This window comes from Gopherus flavomarginatus, chromosome 4 (genome assembly GCF_025201925.1).
Source record: "Gopherus flavomarginatus isolate rGopFla2 chromosome 4, rGopFla2.mat.asm, whole genome shotgun sequence".
Taxonomy (NCBI): Eukaryota; Metazoa; Chordata; order Testudines; family Testudinidae; genus Gopherus; species Gopherus flavomarginatus.
Window position 1 is genome coordinate 15,397,766 of NC_066620.1, and position 23,462 is coordinate 15,421,227.

At 39.8% G+C, this 23,462-nt stretch overlaps 1 protein-coding gene across 12 annotated transcripts in view; it reads left to right on the forward strand.

Annotated features, from left to right (window-relative positions):
- EHBP1 (EH domain binding protein 1) overlaps positions 1-23,462 on the forward strand; it is a 282,634-nt gene that overhangs the window by 159,968 nt on the left and 99,204 nt on the right. For all 12 annotated transcript variants that reach the window (XM_050952010.1, XM_050952011.1, XM_050952015.1 and 9 more), the window contains 2 exons: positions 22,130-22,308; positions 22,947-22,995. In XM_050952010.1, coding sequence (XP_050807967.1) covers positions 22,130-22,308; positions 22,947-22,995 — 228 coding nt within the window. The remainder of the gene's footprint in view (positions 1-22,129; positions 22,309-22,946; positions 22,996-23,462) is intronic.

A 23,462-nucleotide genomic window follows, 5' to 3' on the forward strand; every position in this document is an offset into this window, starting at 1 on the left:
TAGCTAATGTGTAATTTGGATAAATCGTCTTTAAAAGCATGCAAGATTGTGTCCTTCAGCTGAGTAAGTAGAAGGGTCTTTAGAGAAGATATCAGGGGTATTCATAGGACAATTCAAAACAATTAAAGCAAACATGTTATTACTGGTATAAAAGAGAATGTTAATAAACTTCATTGAATGAATGTGGTAAGAGCCCACCCTGAAAGTTAAGAGCCTGATCCAATGCCCACTGAAATCAAATACAGTCCTTCCGTTGATTACAATGGATGTGAGATGAGGACCTAAATGAACATCATAATATTTGAAATCAGACTAACTTCTACTACGTATAAACAAAACAGGTAACATGACAAATTTAATAGGTAAACTAGCTTACATTATATAAATGGGTTAATGAATACAACAGTTCTAAAATGCATTAAAACATAAAACAAAGCTTCTCTGAATGTTTGTAATTTAAAAAGAAAATGAGATAAGGAACCCATTCTCCAAACAAATGACAGCATTTATTTAAGAAGAAAAGTGAAAGGTGTTGAAAATATTAACAAAAGGAAAAAACTATACTAATTGTGTACTGATAATTAAATCATATTTAGCCATTGTATTTTTGATCTTTACAAGGATCATTTTAAAGACAAACTTCCTGCTGATAATTTGAGGCCAGTTATATCATCTGACATCTAAAATAAATGAAAAATTGATGTCTCATTCTGACTTTTAAAATGTCTGAGAGGATTATGTTTGTACTGTAGGACCAGGGTTTTCAATTTTTTTCATAGTGCAGACCATATCTTAATAGTAAAACAGTCTCATGGTCCACATCACCCTGTGATTGCACAGACCAGCTCCCCGCCATTCATTATCACATGACATCTCTGCAGCAGCTACAGCATAGAAAAAACCTAGTAGGGAGATGGGGCCCTGATCCAGCGTTTATTCACATGCTTAGCTTTAAGCATGAATGGTCCTGTTCACCTCAGTGGGACAGCTCACGTGCTTAAAGGTGAATATGTGGGTAAATGTTTATAGGATCCGGGATCTATGTGTGTAATTTAACAAGTTGAAAGGAAGAGACTGAGAGCCAGCATCATATGAGCAGCCAGTTCTCCTAGGACTACCACTAACTATTCTGTGGCCCACAGTTTGATAACTACTATTGTAGGCTGTCTCCACAGCAGAACAGATTAATTCTCTGCACAAGTATTCTACCCAAAGAACATACTAATATTCATCTTCTGAACTGACTTCCAGTCAGGGTGTGGCTGTGTGTTTGAAATATGGCTATGAAGTATACTGTATAAGGAAACAATGGCAGCTGTGAAGCACAATGTACACTTTGCAGAGTATTTTACCACTGAGAAGGTAACTAAGTGCGCAGAGACTGCTTGGATTCATGGGATGTACATGGTAGAACATTCCCCAATACAGTGTATTCTACTTCCTCCATGTATTCTGCTGGAGCAGAGTTTTATGGGGCAGGACAAGGACATGTTTTGAGGGCTGTCGGATGCCAAGGTAAAGGTAACAATTTTCTCTCCCCAAAACAAACCCCTCCCTAGTCCCCCCAGAATAGGGACTCTTTGAACAGCTGTCAAAAAGACCAGGTGCCTGGTGGCACTGAAATCTAGAAGACTGCTCTAAAATATGCAGCTGTATCTTAGGATCCTCTAATCAGTTAGTGTCTGCAGAGGCTGTAAAATGGACTCAGAAGGAATAATTTTTAAAATTAGGCTTGTGTAGGAAATCATGGCCCCATACAGACACCATAGTCATCAGTGGAGTTTGCCCCTGGGATCTTCAGCACCAAAAGCATAGAACTCTGCCACTTGAATTACAGGAGTAACCCGTTCAGTTGTAAATTGCAGATTTTATTCTCATTTAGGCCAGCGATTAGGGAGAGTGTAACAGGGACCCTGTTTCGCCCCCATTTTCTTCCCTGCAGAAACTTTAGAGAGTCCTTCAGTTGTGTTCTCAGTGAAGCTTAATTTCTGGCCCCCTTTACCACTATCACCACAGTCCCTTGTGCTCCAAACTATTTACAATGTTTGCCAAGGTTTAGGTCCTCTCAGCAGGACGTGAGGGGAACAGAGGTTGCCCTCTGTGTGACTAGCCCCAGCTAGCCCTGTTCTTCTCCTCTCTCCCCCTTGCACATCCTTCCTGTGTCTCTTTTATCAGCCCTGGACTGGTGGAGTGCACTGAATTCGTTAGCCCTGATCAGCTTCTCCTGGGTCACTAGTTAGCCTCTAAGTGATCAGAGTGCAGGCTCACTTACTCCCTGCACTCTGTCACAGGGAGACATGATAATATACGCTGAGCACAAGAATATGTGCATAATTGTTTGCCTAGATTGGGTGCATAGATTAATTGATAAAAATGTCTAATATAATAGACCTTACTTTGAAACACCTGGGCTTCTTTATGTATTCAAATGGGTGCTGATTCAGAGCCCGCTGAAGCCAATTAAAAGACTGCCACTGAGTTCAATGGGCTTTGGATCAGGCCCATGGTGAACAACATTTCTTTCACCTCAAGTTACATGGATAGGCTTAGATAAGAGCAGCTTCCTGACTTTTTAATAATCAGTATTTTTATTTTAAATTTAAGAACAGTATTTTCAATGGTTATTTTAAACAGTTCTGCAACTAGTTGAAGGAACCATGCTGCGACTTTTTAAAAATTTGATATTTTCCTCTAAATGGAAGAGTCACAGAGAGGGGTCAACTGAGAATCCGAACTCATCATTCCAGAAATTTGAATATTCACATAAAATGACTCTTGGGTCTGAACCACTCTATCAATAGCTAACTAAGATTTTTCCAAAAACAAAAGTACCTGGGTTCTGCCCATCAAGACATGCCACTTTCTTCTTTTTTTCCCTCATTCAGTACAAAATGGCACATTCTATTTGTTGACTGGTACAAAATATGCGGCAGGTTGTATTATATTTCTGGGATTAAATCTTGTAAATGATTTAAATCATAAAATCAGTGTTGCAGTATCATTTAATCAGGTGTGCAGTATAGGTAAGTCACTGCAAAAGTGGAAATTAACTGTCTTGACTTGAATCTCAGACATGATACAATATTCTGTAGTTAGACACCACCACGTTAATATTCTTACATTACTGGCATTTTATTTTAAATAGAACACACACGTTCGTGGATGTTATACTAATCGTTCATAAATAAGCGTGTAGAGCCCAGTTCTGCAAGATGCTGAACTTCAGTTAGAGTTGAGTAGGTTTTTTCTATGCTGTAGCTGCTGCAGAGATGTCATGTGATAATGAACATCCATTGCGTGAACACACAAGAAGAAAGACAAGATGCAAGCAGTGGGGTTTGAATTAGGCTACAATTTTATTAACAAAACTTGTCTGGGAGCTCTCCAGCAATAACTCATGCAGTGCATAGTCTGTTCCATCACTTGGCGGACCACCATCAGCCCCCTCGTCCATACCTGGTCCCAGCCCGTGGCTGGGACCCCACTGATCTCTCTTCGTATGAGGAAGAAGGGGTTGTCCTGTCGCTCTACCAGACATTAGGAGCCACAACCCCATTTCCCATTTCTTCCTCGGTAAGTAATCCTCTTTCAATTCTGGTTTCGTACCTGCACTGAACACCTGCCTAGTTGTAACAAGTTGAACCTTACCTGCTAATCTACCCACTGGCTCCCTGGGCTCTAGTGGGGAAGGCAGAAAAATCCACCCTGCTCTGGCCAGGCTAGCAGTGAGGGGAAAATGTCTTTGCAGTCCCAAAAAGGCACCAAGCGCAATGCCCACAGCAGGCCCCAAACCCCATTTTATGCTAATCCCTGGGGTAGAAGGATGGGACCTGTTGTTCTGGCAGTGTACAGCACCACAGCCAGGAAGAAAGAGGCTTGGGTGCCAGTGGGCTGCTGCCCCCACTGACCAGCCAGGCAATTAGGCTGATGCCTGCTCCCTCTTCCCAGCTTCCCAAACTCACCAGGGAGCTGAGCTTCCATGAGGAGAGGGAACCCCTTAAAGGAGCCATAACTCTCTTACCCCGTCAGTCCAGCCAAAGCCCACCTGCCTCTGAGGCTGGGGGTGCATTGTATAGTATTCTAGGCACTGTGCTAGGATAACCTTCCCTGAAGCACTCAGCCTTCTGCTTTTAGTGTAACTAGAGACCCTTGACATCCATCTCACTCTTTCCCTTCTCATCTTTAAACAATACCTAAAAACATTTTCCTCTAGAAGTGTTTTTTAAATATAACCTCATATTTATAAATCTCCTTTCATTTTTTCTTTTAGTTTCCTTGTGTTTTTTCTCTCCTGAAGTACTATGAGGGTCATTTTTTATTATAAATGAAACATGTTCTTATTGTACCTATGCTCCTTGATTATGTGGGTGCAAGCCTAAAACCCCCCAACAATTTGAATAGTCTAATAGTAATTAGGTGAATCAGCAGTTTACAATGATTTAAAGTACTTTCTGTCCTAGAGTAATTAACTTCTGTATATTAATTAATATATGCGCACTTGTGAAAAAATTGCCAAGGTGTTTTCAGGTCTCTATGAAGATAGATAAAAGCGAATAGAAGCTTTTCTTTATTAGCCCCCACTCCCCTCTTCTCCGCTGTAGGTCAATGAGGAGGAATTGGTGCATTTTAAAGTTCCCAAATGGCACATTGTACTAACAACACAGCATGTGGTGACTTTTTTTCAGTGTCCAAGCGAAAAGACTTGGTAACAGTCTTGAGATTATCTTTTGTTCTGAGACACAGGTGTGTGGACCAAAACCCAATCAACATGCTTTTCTACAGCAAACCAAATATTGTTTTAACGCTCTGATCATTTTAACTGAAGCCATAACCCTTTCTACACAATTAAAATGCTAATCAAATATTATCATGGTTGTAATAAAACCCACAAGAAAATACTGCTTCCAAGGAACAGACATTTGTTTCACTTTAAATTCAGTTTAACCATATTTACATTCTTTTCTAGCAAGAATGTCAACCTTTTAGCAAAATTAGTTTGTTTGATTTTACTTTAGCAGGATGTCCTTGCTCAAATATCTGTCTGCTGTACTTGTTTAGATATAGTAACATGATTTACAATATTTTCAAATGAATAACTAGGTATGAATGGAGAGGGAGGTGACAGCAGGATATTCTTCAGGAGAGTTCCGAGACTCTAGAATTCACTTCCATCCATGGGCTGCCAGGAGCTAGAATGATTAAATTCCTGGACATATTTCAAAGCCTATCTTTTCTCATAAGCGTTTAAGAAGTTTTGGGTCCATAAGTGAAAAGGTCTTGTGATATGTTCAGGATATTAATAACTTTGAATGAAAAATTTGTATTGGTAAATTTCTGACTTTAAAATTATTTCCCTCTAAATGCTGCGACGTGATAAGCCCCAGACAAATCAAATCAATAAATATTGGGCCAAATTCTGGCTTCCCTGTGTGCCTTTGCATGCATCAGAAAATCAGTGGACAGAAGAGACGTGTAGGGTGGAAGCTTTCTGCTGTACTCTGGGCTCGTATGCTCAAAACCCATGGAAAGGCCTCTCCACGTGGGAAGGGTGCTGAGAAGAGCCAACGGTTTGGAGACGTGATACATAAATCTGGACATGTAGCTTCTGAACAGGCATTACCAATTCTGCATCCTTGGATCCCTGCACAAATTGTTCCTGCTTCTGGCAAGAACAATCTACATAGAGTCGGCTTTTCGTGGGACAGTAGCCAGCTTTAACCAAACAAAATAGACTACTGCATTTTCAGCATCAGTGTGTACCTGTTTGTAGGGCATCTAAAAATGGACCAGAATTTGGAAGGGAGGGGTCATTATCTCTGCTTAGATATATGGTTTATTTGGGATATTGCACTTTTACGAGTTCTTTTTTTGTCTTTGCCAAGGCATTTAAAGGCCTTCAGGCTTCGAGCACTGTAAAGTTAAAATGCAATATAGCTATAAAAGTTAATAACAGTGTGTGTGCTGCCAGACTAGGGATTAACTGACAAGTGTTGCAAAAGTTTTTAATGTTTATGTGCATTAGAAAACAACCAAGCCATTGACTGAAACCAACACGCACACTGTATATTTTGTCAAACCATCCTTCTGCTCACAAGAGGTTTTATTGAAGTAGTCTTTGCACTTTCTTGCAACTGTAGGTAAACTCTTCCTTAAAACTCTTCCACTTTTGAGGTGCAAAAGATAGGTGTATTCAGGCCGTGTCTAAGTACCTGTTCTCATTAGCAACCTTAGTATACTGTGGAATAACAATCTTTGGAAACTACAGGTAATTTAAAATTTATTGTTAATTTTTTCATACAAGAATTGTACCCAATGAAATGTTAAGCATAAGATCCATTTGCTGTTCTGTATCGATGGTTTTTTCTGCCTAGCCTAGAAGTCTAATAACTAGAGATATGTTATCAGAGCCCCTTATAACCCTTTATTCTTCCTTCTTTTTTCCCCATTTAAGAGGTCGTCATAATAATTTCATCCCTTTCTGTGGAAATTAGATGTGCTGCTACAAATGTAGTAACACGCACACATGCACATACACACAAACTGTTAGACATCTGGAGTCCATCCTGCACTCACCCTGTTAAAGGTATTGCAGGGGTCCAAAATTCATGAGCAATAAGTTCCGTATGTGCTGCAATACTCAGGCACAATAACACTTGTTAAAGGTGATGTGAAAGGCATAACTCTGAATTTCTTGCTTTTGTTTGTAGATTTTAGTCAAATTTTTCCCCCTGTGGCTCTTTAGAGAGCAGTATGATATTCCCCACCCCACTTCTTATCTACCTTACCCCCGCACCAAGTAGGCTGCTTTCTGGCCAAGAAGGGCTGAAAATACTATCCTCCAGAGCCACCCATATGTCTCCATAGTTGGTCTGAGGAATTGCTAGATCATGATGCAAACTGCTTCCTTCTCCCCTGGAGCAGAGTAAGCTACTTCTGCATTTCTTTCTGCTCGTGCTGTTGTTGGAACAAGAGAATTATCTGGAGTCCTGAACTCAGATCCTCTGTATTGTGTGTTGCATTATCCTCTAGACCACGTAGCTTTTTACATGTTATAGCCTTTCTTTTAAGAGTAGTTAATTTACATGACAGCCAAGGATCTCAATTTAGTGCACATGAGACTGTCAGAATGTAGTACTTCCTTGCAGTTGTATCCTGTTAATTAGGTTTTTCATGAATGTCTTTTAAGGATCTTGATCCAGGGAGTAGTAAAATAATGGGAAGTCAGTAAGGTAGTCTGTTTTGTCAGTGGAGTGTTAGGGTTCTTTAATACGTACTGATTTGATAGATCTTAATAGTTCTGAAGGGCACAATGAACCATGTACCATAAAACCAGCACTTTGATACCAGAATGATATAGGCATTAGAAATACCTGTACTAGAAAAACAGATTTCCATGGAGCATTGTCTATAAAAGAGAACCTAGCACATTGTATAATCCATATAGAATACTCTGCTGAGCAATAATTATACATATTAAAAATGCTTGTAAAAAACTTGCTAGTGTCCCTCTATGGTAGTTGCATTTTTAATCTTACTTTTTTGGCTGTTTTCTGCCTTTAGCTAATAAAAATTGCAAATCTGTATTTCTATCCTACTGCAAAATCTCTTAAAATCAAAACCATGTTTCAGTACATCTTGTGTTTGAACAAAACTTTCAGTATTTATTGATTGATTTCTTTTTAGTCATAGAGTTCATTTTGTATTCATCTGTTACTATATTTTTCTTTGGGGAAATTTAAACTGGATAAAGTGTCTTCCAATCGAGGTCTGTAGTTAGGAAAGCACCAATCATATTGAATATGTTGAAATAATTACCATACTGTATCTCTGTAGTTGATGTACTTATATGTATTTCATTCAGAATCTTGTAATGTAAACCCTTGGGGTTATTCGGGAGTTTTACACATGTAAACTGAAACACAGAAAAGTCACTGCTGGGTATTGCCTTCACAACCCCTAAGATATGGCTAACGCCCACGTACTGCATGCTTAGACTTGGATGGCAATTATAATTGAGCTATAAAATATTTTGACAGTTTCCAACTGTTGCAGTGTTGTTAGCAAGCTATCATATGGGAATGAAGTATGGCAGTTTGCTTAGGTTTTTCCACCAAGATCTGCTTAAATAAGAACTTTCAAAATAAGCATGCAATATAAACTCTTAATTGCAAGCACCTTACAATTGCAGCAACTTTTTTGTGACTTTTGCTGAAGAGTGAATTCCTGTTTTTTCCTAAGAAGATTTTGATTTCTTAAGTGATGCTTGCCATTCCTTTATGCTTCAACTTTGCATTTACAGGCTTTTACATGTTGAGTGCTAAAGCATAACCACACCAAATTTAACTTGTTGCATGACAATTAAGTGTGTATTTTTTCAAGCAGATGTAAGTACTGTCATTTGAACACTAGCAAATATATGTTTTTAAAACAAAAACGACATTTTAATTTAAGCCTTTTAGTTCTGTTTTTTCAGATGGTGTGGCAAATCCTGGACACACGTCAGGCCTTTTAAAGTAGGACACACTGCCTCCTTGACGTGAGGAACATTTATCCTTTTTTTTAGTTTTTTGCTAACCACACAGCTGTTAGTTGAGTCATCCTTGAAAATTAAGATCAGAGTGAAATTTTTAATTGCTGTTAATTTTACCTTTAATTATTAATTTAAAAAAATTATAGTCAAAGCAAAAATATATGAAGCACATGTGCATTAATGCCAAATTACAGGCCAGGTTCTGTCACCATTGTCCAGGTTGAGTAATATCTTATTCCTTGAGTAGTTGCTTTCGGCCCAGTGGGACTACATAACAACATTAAGGGTGGCATATTTAAATACTCCCTGATTTTTTTTTTGTTTTTTGTTGTAATTTTCTGTTTGAATTTATTGCTAATGAAAAGCGTTAGTGAATGAAGTACTCGATTATCTCCACGATGGATACCTCACAGGCTGCGTAGCATTGCTCCAGCCCTTGTTTAGAAGGACTTACCAGTGACAGAATAATTCAGTCTCCAAGCTCATTCTGTCGTCCTCATCTCTGTAGTGACTCTCAATGCTAGCTGATGCAGCTATCAGTGGTTTTTATAATGTGAACGCTCGCCCACTAGGAACTGAACTAAGGCCACCAAATTCACCAGACAGCCATCAGATGGTAACTTTTAATGACTACTGACCTGAGCTTGAATTAAACTTGTGACCTAGAGGTGAAAGGCTAAGGCTCTCATTACTGAAAGTTTCCTTATCTCACCCTAGATTTTGAAACTTCCTCATGACTAGTCAAAAACATATTTTGGGTGGGGAGGGAGCCTTCCTGTGTGGCAATCTGCTCTTGAGAAGCAAGGAGCATTTATAAGTCCCACTTAAGTGAGAAATCTGGGCACTCAGAACCTCTCAGGGTCAGGCCCTGACTGAGGTACTTGGGTTCTGAAGCTCAGTGTAAGGTTTTACATCCAACTCTTCTGAGCTTCTTTAAAATTATATTATTGGCAGTGTGTTAAAATACCAAGGAGCATTCAGAAGATGTGATATAAAGATTTGTTCTAGCAAAAGGGTAAAAATAAAACAAAATACACACACATTTCCAAGTTTCAAAAATATCACGTCTCAGGAAACTCGTGAGCCCTGTTCACCGTTATAATCTATTGAAATCAGTGGATGACAGGTAGCGAGGCACTTTTGAAAATCCTAATAGGCACCTATCTTCACTAAATTGCCTTTGAAAATCTGGCTTTTTGCACGTTAGTTCCGCATCTGTAAAATGGGGATAAGAGTACTTCCCTACTTCACTTACTTTGATCAATACATTAAAGATTGTGAGGCGTTCCAATACTATTGTAATGGAGGCAGTATAATACCTGAGGGCAGGTCTACGCTACTAGTTAAGTTGATCTAACTTACATCACAGAGGGGTGTGAAAAAGCCCTCCCTCCCCCGCCCCGAACGATGCAAATTTCTCTGTCCACACTGGCACTATGTCCGCGGGACACACTCTGCCAACGACATAGCTTACACTTTTCGCTGAGGTGGAGTAATTATGCTGACAGGATAGCGCTCTTCCATCACCAGATGTGCTACAGTGGCGCAGCTGTGCCAATGTAACGCTGTAGCGTAGAGTTTCCCTCAGAAAGACAGACATATCTCTATGCTTTGAAGGACCACACAATTTACACCATAATCTCTACTGGACAAGTTTTCCAAAGCAGTTGCTACTGTCAAATATGGTCTTTGTTTAACTTGTAACAATGCCACTGTATGCATCTCTACTTACATAATATTTTGCCCAGCATAGACCTGCTTAGTGACCTATATTAAGCAATATGTGTGAGAGAATATCTTTGCCTGAAACTAAAGGCTTCTCACACATAATCAGCATGTATGATAAAGAAATAAAATAGATCAGTATATTTCCTTCCATTTCTCATATCCTGTTGCCTGATGTTATAAGTATAACATATATAGTTTATGGATCCACTTCTCCCTGCCAGTGGCACAAAGCATCCAGGAAGCTGGCATAAATGACTGTCTGAGGATTCCCTCTACCTAAGGCTATCCTAGTCGTATAGGTTTTCCATAGCTGTTCTTACATCCCTAGCTCCTGCAGGCCCACAGTGTAGAAGACATGGGTAGAGGTAAGGAGGTGTGTCTAGAAGACCCCTATCATCCCTGAATTCTCACAGCAGCCCTCATGTTCCTGTAACTTGCTCTGAGGACCAGGCTGACCCCAGAATTGAGAGGATGAAAAAGTTGCTGAAAACTGCCTTTACTCCCCTCACCCTAGTTCTGTACTGAACCCAGCTCGTCCAGCCTCAAGGGACCTTGGCCAAAGGCTTCTTGGGAACATCACAAATGTACCCAGTGTCCCCACGTGTATTTTACACTTAGATCCTGGTGTTAATAAAAACACTTTTTATAAAGTCCTATGTAGACCAATCAACTTCAATATATCTGAAGCAGTTCATATGAATTGTTCATCACAGCAATGATGTGGAATATATTGTTCACATGGAATGTGCTGCTGATACACTAGTTTCAGATAAGTACGTGAATATCTGGTTTGCAAGTCTAAAACAGCCTAGTTCAATTAAAGTCCCATTCATATATATCCATCCTAACGCACACTTTCTAGGACGACAATATTTTATGAGGTCACAAGGATTATTGCACCTTCTGCAAGATTGTGGAAACCATTCCCGTTGTATGACCTTCTTACATTAAGGGGTTGGATCTGTTGCCTAGAAAACTAGGGCCAACCCTAAAGATATCCCTTATTTGCCCCTCAGCATGAAGATTATTCAACTTGGTGGTGTTATGCCTATGCAAATCCAAGATCTGAGTCAGATTCCAGCATATTTAAAAGCAAAGTTTTTCAAAGACTAAAATATCTGTAAACTTAAATAATTAATCTAGGAAAGTAATGTCTATGATGTAAATTAACAGGAATGAAAGAGCAGTGGTCAAAAAAAAGGAATAATATCAGAACTCTCCAGAACAATGGAATGTATGTGATACAGCGTGTTAAGGCTATCTGACAAAATGAAAAACAAATGCCTCTTGGAACTGATGTGGGGTGCATGTAACAGAAAAGTAAGAGCTTCAGTCAGTGCCATGAGAAGTCACTACTTGTAGGAGTTGCTGGCAGTGACCACTTTAAAGTTTGGTTAACATTTTCCATTATAAAGAATCTTCCTGACCTTTTTTGAGGAGCTCTCACACTTCCATTGTTTGCAGCAGGCCTTTGAAAGGTGTTGGTAGTAGCCATGAGGTCAGGGAGGTGTATTTTGCTAGTTTAGTTTGGATTTAACAGAATTATAAATCTTTGAAAATTGCTAATTCCCATCTAGATCTGTGGCTTGTGTTGCTTAATTTTGGTAACACGCCAGGAAACCGTGAACATTCTCACCCTGGCAGAAGGCCAGAAGCTCTGCACATGCAGTGATTTCTGCAGCAGCAGCATACAATGCACTGGGGAACCTGCTGGAGCAGTTATGGTGGATTGGGCCATGCTTCTCCTCATCCCCAATTCTCAGGATCTGGCTACAGGAGACCATTTTCCCACTCTGGAGGCACCATATGGGGCAGGAGCTCTCCCATCTGCTGAGAGCAGGACAATCCTTGACAGTCCCTGTGGGTGCTGGCATATTACAAATTATAAATAACTAGGAACCAGAAGAGGCATGAGTTTAAAACTCACTTCTGCTGACTGGTTAATAATTATATACACTTTCCAGCCTTATTTTTAAGCAATGATTCACAGCTATAAGAGGTTACACAAGCTAGGTATATAGAACCTGTCTGTCTAAGGTGGTAGAGCTAGATTCTATCCACTTAGCCACACTGCCTCTTAGAAGAAGCTTTCCGTGTCTTTATCCTTAGCTATGCTGTCTGTAAAGTAGTTCTACTTGTGTGTGGATAACCCACTGTTTGAGTCTTTTAAGCATCCACCTTTAGTGGTTTATGGACATCACCTTCTCCTGCTCTCAGCTAATACGGTTATTCCTGTAGTTCAGGTGATAGTTGTTTGTCCTTCAATAATGAAAAAGTTTAGGATTCAAAGTCTGATCATGCAGTGGGGAAGGATAGGTTTTGATAGTTGTGCATATTTTTACTTAAAAAAAAAAAAAAAGCCACCTCAGGAAGTTACATCAAAACCCCTGCCCAAAACTTAGAAGAAAGCAAGGGAAGCCTTCCTGAGAGGAAGTGATACAAAAATGGAAATCTGGCACCTCTTATGAAAGTGATGCCAACTTAGTGTATTCACTGTAGGGGTTGTTTGGTACTCAGGTGGCCCTGCTCCAAAGGTGCAAGTCTGTAATGTAAGGCAGACCCCAGATGGCTGGGGAAAGTTGAACAAAACACTCAAGTTACATTCATGTCCAGGTGCACTTTTCTTTAGCAAAACAAAACCTGACATTTTCTAGCATGTTGCTCCTGCCTGTAGCTTATCCAGTTTGTGCTTAGATTCCTTGACTTGCTCATCCACATTGGTCTTCTAAAATCATCATTCAGGTCTGTCAAGCTGGGGTGCAATGGCTGCAAAAGTTCCCACAGAGCTATGTCAGGAATGTTCCAGCTTGTAGGTGCCGTAACATGAGGCTTTGCAAAAGGCTCGGCAATAGCAGGTTGAAGCTGGTACCTGGATCTTAGGCGTCATTGTTATAATGAAAAAAAAATCCCTTCTGTCCAGTAGCCAGACAGTCACTTCATTATTATTATTGTTTGTATTATTGTAGCACTTAGGAGTGTCAGTCATGGACCAGGAGCCCATTGTACTAGGATTCCTAGTTATAGTTTGTCTAAATCTTCAGATGAGTTGAGTGGTGCTAATTAAACATAATGGTAATAAGCAATGCAAACACCAAATCCCTATCTCTCAGTTGAATGAGGGAAACTATGATGAACGGGTATATGGAGATAGTTGTAAAGGAAGAAATATTGCAGATGGAGGAGGGGGAAAACAGAGGTCTCTATTCACTGGGATCTACACCTGAGTAGGCCTGCATAAATCCTAGGAGAGGGCTGCTAGTAGAAACGGTCGAAGTAGATTTAAGTGTCTACAGCATCAGTAGGGAGGTGGGAAATGCTGGCTGGATGGGATGTAGGCACAGCAGGCAAAGATTCCCTAATTCAAAGCATTTCCTTTAGCAGTGTCTTCCAAGAGGAGTGCAGCTCCAGCCCTAAAGTAAAGCTATCCTCAGTCAAATACACCTCTACCTCAATATAACGCAACCCAATATAACACAAATTCGGATATAACGTGGTAAAGCAGTGGATTAAAGCAAGTTCGATATAACAAGTTCGATATAACACGGTTTCACTTTAACACGGTTAGATTTTTTGGCTCCCGAGGACAGCATTATATCAAGGTAGAGGTGTACCATGACGTGAGGCAACAACAGTAACAGTACTTGCCCTCTCTTGGATTGAATCCTGCTGGATGCAGTGTTTAAGTTCCATTTCCCTGTACCAGGGCTAGTGAGTTTGGTTCTTCAGCTGTAAAATATGAAGCTCTTTTGTTTTAATGCACAGAATCAATGTCCTGGCCTTTAGCCCTTCTGTAATTCCAACCTCTGAAGACAAATTGCACCTTATGCAGTAAAATGTAATCCCTCCCAAGCCCCACCTCTGTAAGTGCCACATGTCGCAACTTTTTAAAGAGCCAGCTGTTTTAAAAGGTGTAGTGGGAGGATGCATGTCATGCAACTGACAAAGCAAAATTTCCATGTGCCTGGCTAAAAATAAAGGTGGATGCATCCAGATCAGAGTGGACTGTGGTTTTATTAATGATGTATTGAACCAAATTAACCACCCCTAATCTAAGCATGAAGCCTTGCCAAACTTTACCTGGAACCACGTGCACTGATCAGCCAATGAGGGGACTGCTGGCGAGACCCACTCTGGGACTGGCTAGTGGTGTTCTAACAACGCCTCAACCCAGTAAGTCAGGCCTTCATGCATGTGTGGCACTACCCCCTTTCCACTGTAAACTGAGAAGTCTTAACCTTCAGATGCTGGTATGCTTAAGATTCTCAGCACCTGTGCCCTGAGATTACTGTTATTTGCACAGCACCCATCCGTATAGCGCTCCCAGTACAGCATATTTAGATGTGACTCAGCAAAAGAGAGTAACAACCAATAAGGGTTGTGGATAATGAAGGTTACAACAGTTGTTTAGTTTTGTCATATGCTCTGCTTGATGTTGTGTCATCATCGAGGATTGTCTTTTGGGTATAAAGCATATAGTTTAAATTCTGAGCAGCATGCACATTATGTCTTGAAGAAGTACATTGCCTCTAGATCCCAACAAGAGTGAAAACTCACTGGAAGCACACAAAACCCAACAACAACTTATCAGGGCCAAATTAGGGTGGGATATACCTTGCCATAAATTCCTTCTTAACCATCTGTCCCATTTTCCCTGCATGTCACTAATCTGTACGGTACTATAAACCAATGCCTTCTTCCCCTCCTGCAGATCAATATCATTTTGAAGACCATGGAGGAAGAGAGTAGAATCCTCAGCCGTACACGGTTCCTTTTTTCCCCCTGTCCTCGACTGCAAGGATGTACTGTTTGTGCTATATACAAAGAGTTGTTTATATCAGATCCTAGAGTCTTAGCATATACATACTATTTCTGCTTTCTCTGTATTTTCCCAGGCTTGCTTTGAAAAAGCACTCTCCAACCTCCTGACCCCAAAAACATTTAATTGGCAACTGAAAATCCATAAGAATGAAAATTATTTCACTTACGTGACTGACAGCCAACATTAGGCATGGCCTAAGGATTCCATCCCCCTGCTCACCTTCCAAATCTGTCCAGCTTCAAACATCACAGCCTCATGTTAAATTGGGCAGATGTCTGAATATTACGGTTATGATTGAACATTGTATAGTTTGGTAGAGATAAAATTAAATCTATTTAATACCACTTCTTTTGAAGAACAATTAAAAGCTTATGACTAAGCCTTTTAAGATAAAGTATATATTTTGTTTCATATCCATAATAGCTGTAGGCACATAACAGTCAGAAGAACAGAGTGTGCAAGGTGTAAGGTTTAAATGTCTGATGCTGGAGAAATCTGGAAGTTACTTTTATATTTACTATTAATCACATGTGGGAAGTAAAAGTAATCTTATGAAGCAGCTGAGTTGTGTAAATCCCTATAATCTGTTTAAGGGCAGGAGATGGGACATGTTTCTCTCTGTCCCTAGTATGGAAAGTTAAATGAGAGCAGAGATATTACAAGATACTTTGTAAAATATTGGACCATGATTTGTTCATGAGTGTGCTGGGCCTCTTTGACTACTGCTGTATGAAGTGTAAGGTGACAGATTTTATTAGGATTGTCACATAGCAAGAACCCCAAAAATTTTTTTTTTAGAAAGTTGTAACAATAAATATCAGATTGTGTACAGTAAGAATCTCTAATAGCTGAACGACCCTTTGATCAAAAAAGAGGAGGAGAGCCTTTGTGTTTTATTTGCAAACAGTAATATTTTGTATCAGAGGAGTAGCCGTGTTAGTCTGGATCTGTAAAAGCAGCAAAGAGTCCTGTGGCACCTTATAGACTAACAGACATTTTGGAGCATGAGCTTTCGTGGGTGAATACCCACTTCGTCAGACGCGTGTGGTGGAAATTTCCAGGGGCAGGTATATATATGCAGGCAAGCTAGAGATAATGAGATAGTTCAATCAGGGAGGATGAGGCCCTGTTCTAGCAGTTGAGGTGTGAAAACCAAGGGAGGAGAAACTGGTTCTGTAATTGGCAAGCCAATCACAGTCTTTGTTTAATCCTGAGCTGATGGTATCAAATTTGCGGATGAACTGAAGCTCAGCAGTTTCTCTTTGAAGTCTGGTCCTGAAGTTTTTTTGCTGCAGGATGGCCACCCTAAGGTCTGCTATAGTGTGGCCAGCGAGGTTAAAGTGTTCTCTACAGGTTTTTGTATATTGCCATTCCTAATATCTGATTTGTGTCCGTTTATCCTTTTCCGTAGCGACTGTCCAGTTTGGCCGATGTACATAGCAGAGGGGCATTGCTGGCATATGATGGCGTATATTACATTGGTGGACGTGCAGGTGAATGAACCGGTGATGGTGTGGCTGATCTGGTTAGGTCCTGTGATGGTGTCGCTGGTGTAGATATGTGGGCAGAGTTGGCATCGAGGTTTGTTGCATGGATTGGTTCCTGAGCCAGAGTTACTATGGTGCGGTGTGCAGTTACTGGTGATATTTTAGTAATATTTTGGTGACTTCAGGGCTGGTTCTAGGTGTGAGTGAGCAGGGCAGTCACCCTGGATGCCAATCCTGGATGCCAAACTGCTGTGCCACTCACCCCTCCCCCTCCCCCTCACCCCCCTGACTATTTAAGGGTGGGAGGACATTTTCCACCCTGGTCAGCAAAATTGCTTGGGCCACTCCTTGGGTGACTTACCACTGTAGTGAAGAAAATGGCCTGAATTGTGGCCCAGATTCTCAGCTGTATTTTTCAGGAGGTGCCCAGGCAGCTTGGGTACTGGAGTGTGGAGAATGCAAAGCGGTTTCATTCCATCTTTGTAGCTCTTGGATTCTGAGGTTGCTATGAACTGGTTCAGCCCCTGGAGTTAGCTAGAGCACCCCTTGAGACCTCTAACACATGCGAGGGCTGCAACCAGGGCTTTGGAGCGGAGCCCGGAGCCCGGAGCTGGAGCACGGAGCAGCTGCAGAGCAGTGGAGCTGCAGGTTTTTGCCTGCAGCTGGAGCGGAGCCAGAGCACAGCTCCAAAGCCATGGCTGCAACAATTCCTAAGAGACTGTTCAGCAGCCAAGAATAGTCAGAGCTCTATGCACGCTAGGCACAGCCTCATGTCAGGAGCATAGAAGCTGTTATATATGTATCCTGGGGAATCCCTGCACCAGGGAAATTTCCAAGTGGGGAGAGCTGACTGTGTTAGAGCAATCTAGTGTCAAATCCTTCATGTTTCCTGACCACTACCCTGCTTACAGAAGCTCCCCGCAGGCTCCTTTCCCAGGCCTTCTGCATAAGAGCTCTGGAGAGATACTCAGCCTAGGGCTCCTCGCTGGCCCTTTCTGGCTGTTCTTCCTATTCTTAATAGCACACTCACTTCCAGCTCTGCTCTCGCTGGAGTCTTCCTCACGGTCACCAGGCTGTCCTTTATATCTCCCAGTAGGCCTGGTTCTGAGTCACGTCCTTCCATCACGTGATCCCATGATTTACTCCCTTCACCTGGGAAGGTAGGCTAAGCCTGGCACAGGTGTGGCTAAGCCCCAACCCCCTTAAAGGGCCAGCTTACCCTATGACACATTCCTTAGAGCAAAGGGCAACATCCAGAAAGGGTCTTACACATCTAAATACCAGAGTTAAGTGCCTAAATCCCAGATTTAAGCGCCACTGCAATCCACAGTACCCCCCAGTTGGCTGCTGCCTTACTCTGTAGGTACCTAAACTCACTTGGCAACTACATTTGTGCTGTAAAAATTCCATAGGTAGTTAAGTTTCTACCTCTGGGGGAATGCATATTGCTGCCTCAGGTAGGTGCTCAGATGCCTGTCTCATGCCTAAGACCCAGCATGATCCTCAAACCAGGTGGAGACAGGTGTTCCCCGGCCTGCCTTGCCTACAGGCCCTGGTAGCTGGTGTTCTATGAGCACATTTCACTTCACACAAAACTGGGGGAGGAGGTAGAGACTTCCTTTGCAGCCTTGAGCCCACTGGTTTTGGATATACCCCTAACCACTGAACTATGGAATGTTCTCTTGTGGGTCTCTCTCAATCACTTGTTTGAAGCTGATCAACTTTATTAAATATTAATTGGGCCAGAGAAAGAGTCCAGTGGGTTAGGGCACTCACCTGAGAGGTGGGGAACCCACATTCAAATCTCTTCTTGTCACCAGGCAGAGGTTGGGAACTGAACCAGGGTCTCCTACATTCTACGTAAGTGCCCGAATTACAGGGCTGCCTTCTCCTCCTTCCACTGGCTGTTTTGTGTGGAGTTAGATGTGTGCCACCACCGTTCTTGCCTAAGGCACCTCCCCTCCCAGAGGGGAGTTCCCAGCTGTGGATAGCAAACAGAGCAGCACAGACTTACTTAAGCACCTAGCTCCAGGAGAGGGGCGGGGCTTGAGACATGTACCTCTTGTCAGCATCTCTAGTTGGCTATCTTAGGCCATTTCTTGCCTCATGTGCTAGCTTTTTTGTGTCCCATTCTCAAGCGTCTGTTTCTTCTCCATGCATTGTAGTAGGATCCTAGATACCTAACAAAGGGTTTGTGGATTCTAGTGATTTTCAAGGTGCCTAAACCTTAGCCATTTTGATGCTCAGTGCTGCAATGCCCAAGTCCCTTTGTGGTTCTGGGCCAAAATGGTTATTCTGATACCTTGGAATGTTAAGACACCACCTAATATTAAACTGTTGCTCATTCCTCTATCTGAGAAAGCAACATTTGAAGATTTTGCTGCCATAGCTCAAAGTATTTACTAGATTCAACAAGCTGCAGACGCATGACCAAATCTAGCAACCTGTTTTGGCTGTGTGTGCTTTTGTACAGGTATTTCCAAAATAAGCACAGTGAGCTTGAGTTTTGAACTTGAACTGATTGTGTGTGAGTGCTTGTTAGAGTGTATAGTTAAACAGGAAAAAGCTTATTATGTATTCGTTTTCTCCACCAGTAGTGTTCCCGTTAATCTTGTAGAACAAAGTACATGCCAGAGATGTGCCACTGTTACTGATATTGCATTTATTTATTTAAAGGAAATGTTTTCCATGACAGAGTTTTAAACAATTAAAATGAGCTTGCCCCCCTCTCCCAGGTAAGTTCATAGTGTAGGCTCATCACTCAGTTACTGTTCATATTTTCCCCAGTATGTACTGATTTGAATGCCTTTATCACCGACCAAGTACTGAAAGCTCTGATGAGAGCTGTGTGAGAGAGACATATATACATCACAGGATTCACTTCACCCTCCTCCAAAATATTTTAAGGTGCTAAATCTGGATAAGAGAAAAGAATGGCATAAAATTTCTTCTTCATCTTGTTTCCATCTAATAATCTATATAATTACAGCATACAATGCTAGTGTCTTACACATTCTGGGGTGGAAAATCATTTTAGAAACGAGAACATAAATTTAAGTTCAAAATCCTCCCACCCCAAGTGATTCCAGTTTAATGAAAGTTTTCCTAGGAATGTATCATTTCAAATATTATATCCAATAATAGTACATTAATTTGTAAAGAATATGCTGAAATGTTAGATTTGGCCACAAGGAATATGGATTTAAAGGCTTAGTCATCTCTAACTATTCTAATACAATACAGTTAATGAGTTAATTATTCAGTGTACTTTAAATATCTGTAATTAAGGTACTTAAAATGCAGCGTTCTTTCAGATCATTTGACCAAAAAGATTCTAGATGTTGACTGGAATACTTAACATTTTATAGTGTGGAGAGTTTTAGCAACAAGTGTACAGTGCTGAATGCTGTCTATCACTATCCACGTTAAAATCATATTCGTGTCATCAGATCTGTGAAATTTACCTATGTAATATTAAGCCTTATAGTTCAATCCAATAATAAATAGTTTCTAATGTCCTGTCTGCAAGTCAATATTATATAGTTTGGTAGAGGTATTTCTGAGTTTTAAAATGCTAAAATACAATTTAGTGTTATTACCGTAATTTTATCATCCACGTTACTTAGGTGTATAACTGTTTAGACCTCAAACGCATTTTTTTCATACTCAAATGCCAAAAGCTTGGGACTCTGTGATAAAGAAAACAAAGTGATAAATTATCATTTATATTTGAGAGAGACCTAAACCCAGAATCTGATCTCAGTTACATCAGAGTGACCCTGGAGTTATTCCACTGAAGACTCTAGGCTGTGATATCCGTTAGATCAGAATCTGGCCTGTGGTGTTGATATTTACAAAGTTTAGATGTTAGATCAGATATTACCTCTTTTTCCTCTCTCATTTTGTAAGCCTTTGTTGAGATGTTAGTGCATTTAACCTAGAGAATATTTGTCGTATCATTAATGGAAGAGCTCCAGTTAGTTCACCCTGATTTAAACTGTTAGCTGAATTGAAACACCCTTTGTGAACAGTTATTCTATGGATACATTTGAACATTAAAACAAAATTGAATTAAAATACAGATTTTGTGCTCTCTGAATGAGCAGTGCAACTATAGTGCACTATAATAATATGAATAATACGATGCTGAGGTGGGTTTGTTTATATAACAATTTATTAGTCTAACAAGTAATAAAAATGATAAATTGCCTGCATGGTATTTCTATTACAGGTACTGTGAGTTATCTTCTCCACAATTAGTAAAAACATAAATCAGATTGTGTGAGGTTGACAGTTTGAATTGTTTAGCACTGACATGCTTTAGTCAAGTGGGGGCATCATTGGTCTTTCACAAACAGGCAGCAGGAACAGAGGATTTACTTGTTAAACTTAAGTGGCTGTGATACAGTGAATGACTTGCTCCCTTTTTACTTTAATTTGGAGGGCCCAGAGCCTTAAGCTGAGCAAATGGCATGTTTTGGTATCTGTATAATTTTTTAATTACACTATATATTTTTTTTAATGTGCTTAACCGTTTTTCTCAGTAGTGTCCTGGAGTTTTGGATTTATGCCTGTTAACTTCATTTAACTCCTTTCATTATACGCAAGAACATTTTAAATTGAGAAGTCTTTTTGATGGGGAAATGTATTTTTCTTGAAAATATCAACTAGAATTAGCAATTACTTTTTTAAATTCAAGAAACTTAAGGACATTTTGATAAGTTCAAAATACTTGAAATGAAATTCTCTATTGCATCCCAGATGTTATTTCCTTGTAACTATTTCACTGGAAAAGAAACATTATTAGCTAACGTTGTTTGTCTTAAATCAGAGCTAATCCAGCTTCAGCATTTGTCTTCTGAATCTTTTTTCCAAATAAACAGAGGGAAATAGGAGAACAAATTAAAATTGCTGTAATGAAGTCATTTTGCTGTGATATTTTATAAATGACACTAAAATATCTTGCTGTCATTACATTTTATGTAACAAAATATTTGAACATGAGGTATACAGCTGCAAACTTTACACTTGAATGTATACAAGATTAATGTATTAAGTGTATGTCACACACGGGGACTTTGATCTTTGTGCTGCAATAGTAGATCACAAATTGTGGTAAACTTTGACCTTGATATGCTTTGCTTTTGATTCAGTCAGAATATTGTCTTCATTAAAAATGAAGGGGCTTGTGGGGATGCTTTTACATGACTGTATTTTGGAAAATCTTTCTAAGGGTGCATAACATAACCCAGACTGTGCAATAGTATGCCTTAAATATTTAAACACTTGAACATGGTGTTTCCATTGGTACAATTCTTTGCCTGATTTCATATATAAGTTTAGAATTTTGTATATCTACATCCTTTAGAGGCAAGTGCCAAGGGCTAAGACTGAAGATAATAACTGACTATTTGTGTCTTTTGCAAGTTACAGTCATTATAAACTGACAGCTTTGAAGGACCTAAACTGACATCAAAGGATGCAGATCATCTAGTTAGGTCAATTAATGTTAATTCTCGTCTTCCATTAAATTCTTTTATGTTTTTCTCTTTTCTTTTTTTCCAGCCAAGCCCAGTATCAAGTCCTGTTTTGGGGAGAAAGCCAAATGCTAGTCAGTCACTGCTTGTATGGTGCAAAGAAGTTACAAAAAACTATAGGGGAGTGAAAATCACCAATTTTACTACATCATGGAGAAATGGTTTATCTTTCTGTGCAATATTACACCACTTTAGGCCAGATTTAATGTAAGTCATAACATTTATACCATCACACTTACATTTTATATCTGTGCTACAATTAAATGTACAGAAGACTAAAACCACTGTTCACTATTAGGTCTTGAAATGTTCATCTATTTCATAATTTTCTTCTACAGGGCACCATTCTTTGTTGGAAAAGCAATTTACAAATGGCCAAACTTTATGACCTCCCTTGTTCTGCCATCCAAAAACAATCCTTTCTCTCCTTCATATGATACGTTTTTCTTCTTCTTAATCTTATATAAAAAAACTGACTTCAGGATGTTTATGAAAATTGTGTTAGTGTTGAAATGAGATGAGATAAATAAGCCCGTAGCTCTTTGTGCATTGACGACGACAGATTACCTCATGGTAAATTTGGTTGTCTGGGCCGGCCTCTAGTCCCTGCCTTAACTTCTCTTTTAGATGGAAGGCTTCAGGCAATGAAACATGAAATCGCTGGGGTTTATTTATTTATTTATTTATTTTATTTTCCACACTATTAGTTTTGTTGATTGAATTGCTGTGAAATTGATAGTTACTGTAGGATATTATTGTATGTCAAATTTTTAGATTCAGTTTGTTTTAAAACTGCTGCTTTTATCAAACACTGTACATACCCACTGTGCCATTTTCCCCCTCAGTGACTACAAGTCCCTGAATCCTCAAGATATTAAAGAGAACAACAAAAAGGTAAGAACTGCCAGGAAAAAAAAGCCACATAGCTTCAATTTTGCCTTCACTGCAGGTTTTTATTAATTTTGGGAAAGAGAGGTTGTTTTGTAAGGTCATAACTGCAGCTCACAGAAGGTATTCAGCCTCCTGTGGTTCAAATCGGATGCATTATTGACTCTAGTTTGTCATAGTCTTTAACATTCACAACAAGTGCTAGGCTGGTGTTAGAGTTTAATATTTGTATGGTCTACATTAATGCAGACAGAGAGAGGTTTTGTGATCATTTTTATTTTTCTAATCAGCCGTTTAATTAAAAAAGAAATACAAAATATTATTGTTCTATAATTACTTGCTTCCAGACTTGTCCATTACCTTAAAAGAAATCATTGAGTTGGTCATAATCACAGCTGTTTTACTAGTTTTTATATTTTTAAAAATAAAAGTTGCCACACACTTTTATCCAGCATTGTCAATAAAACTAGGCG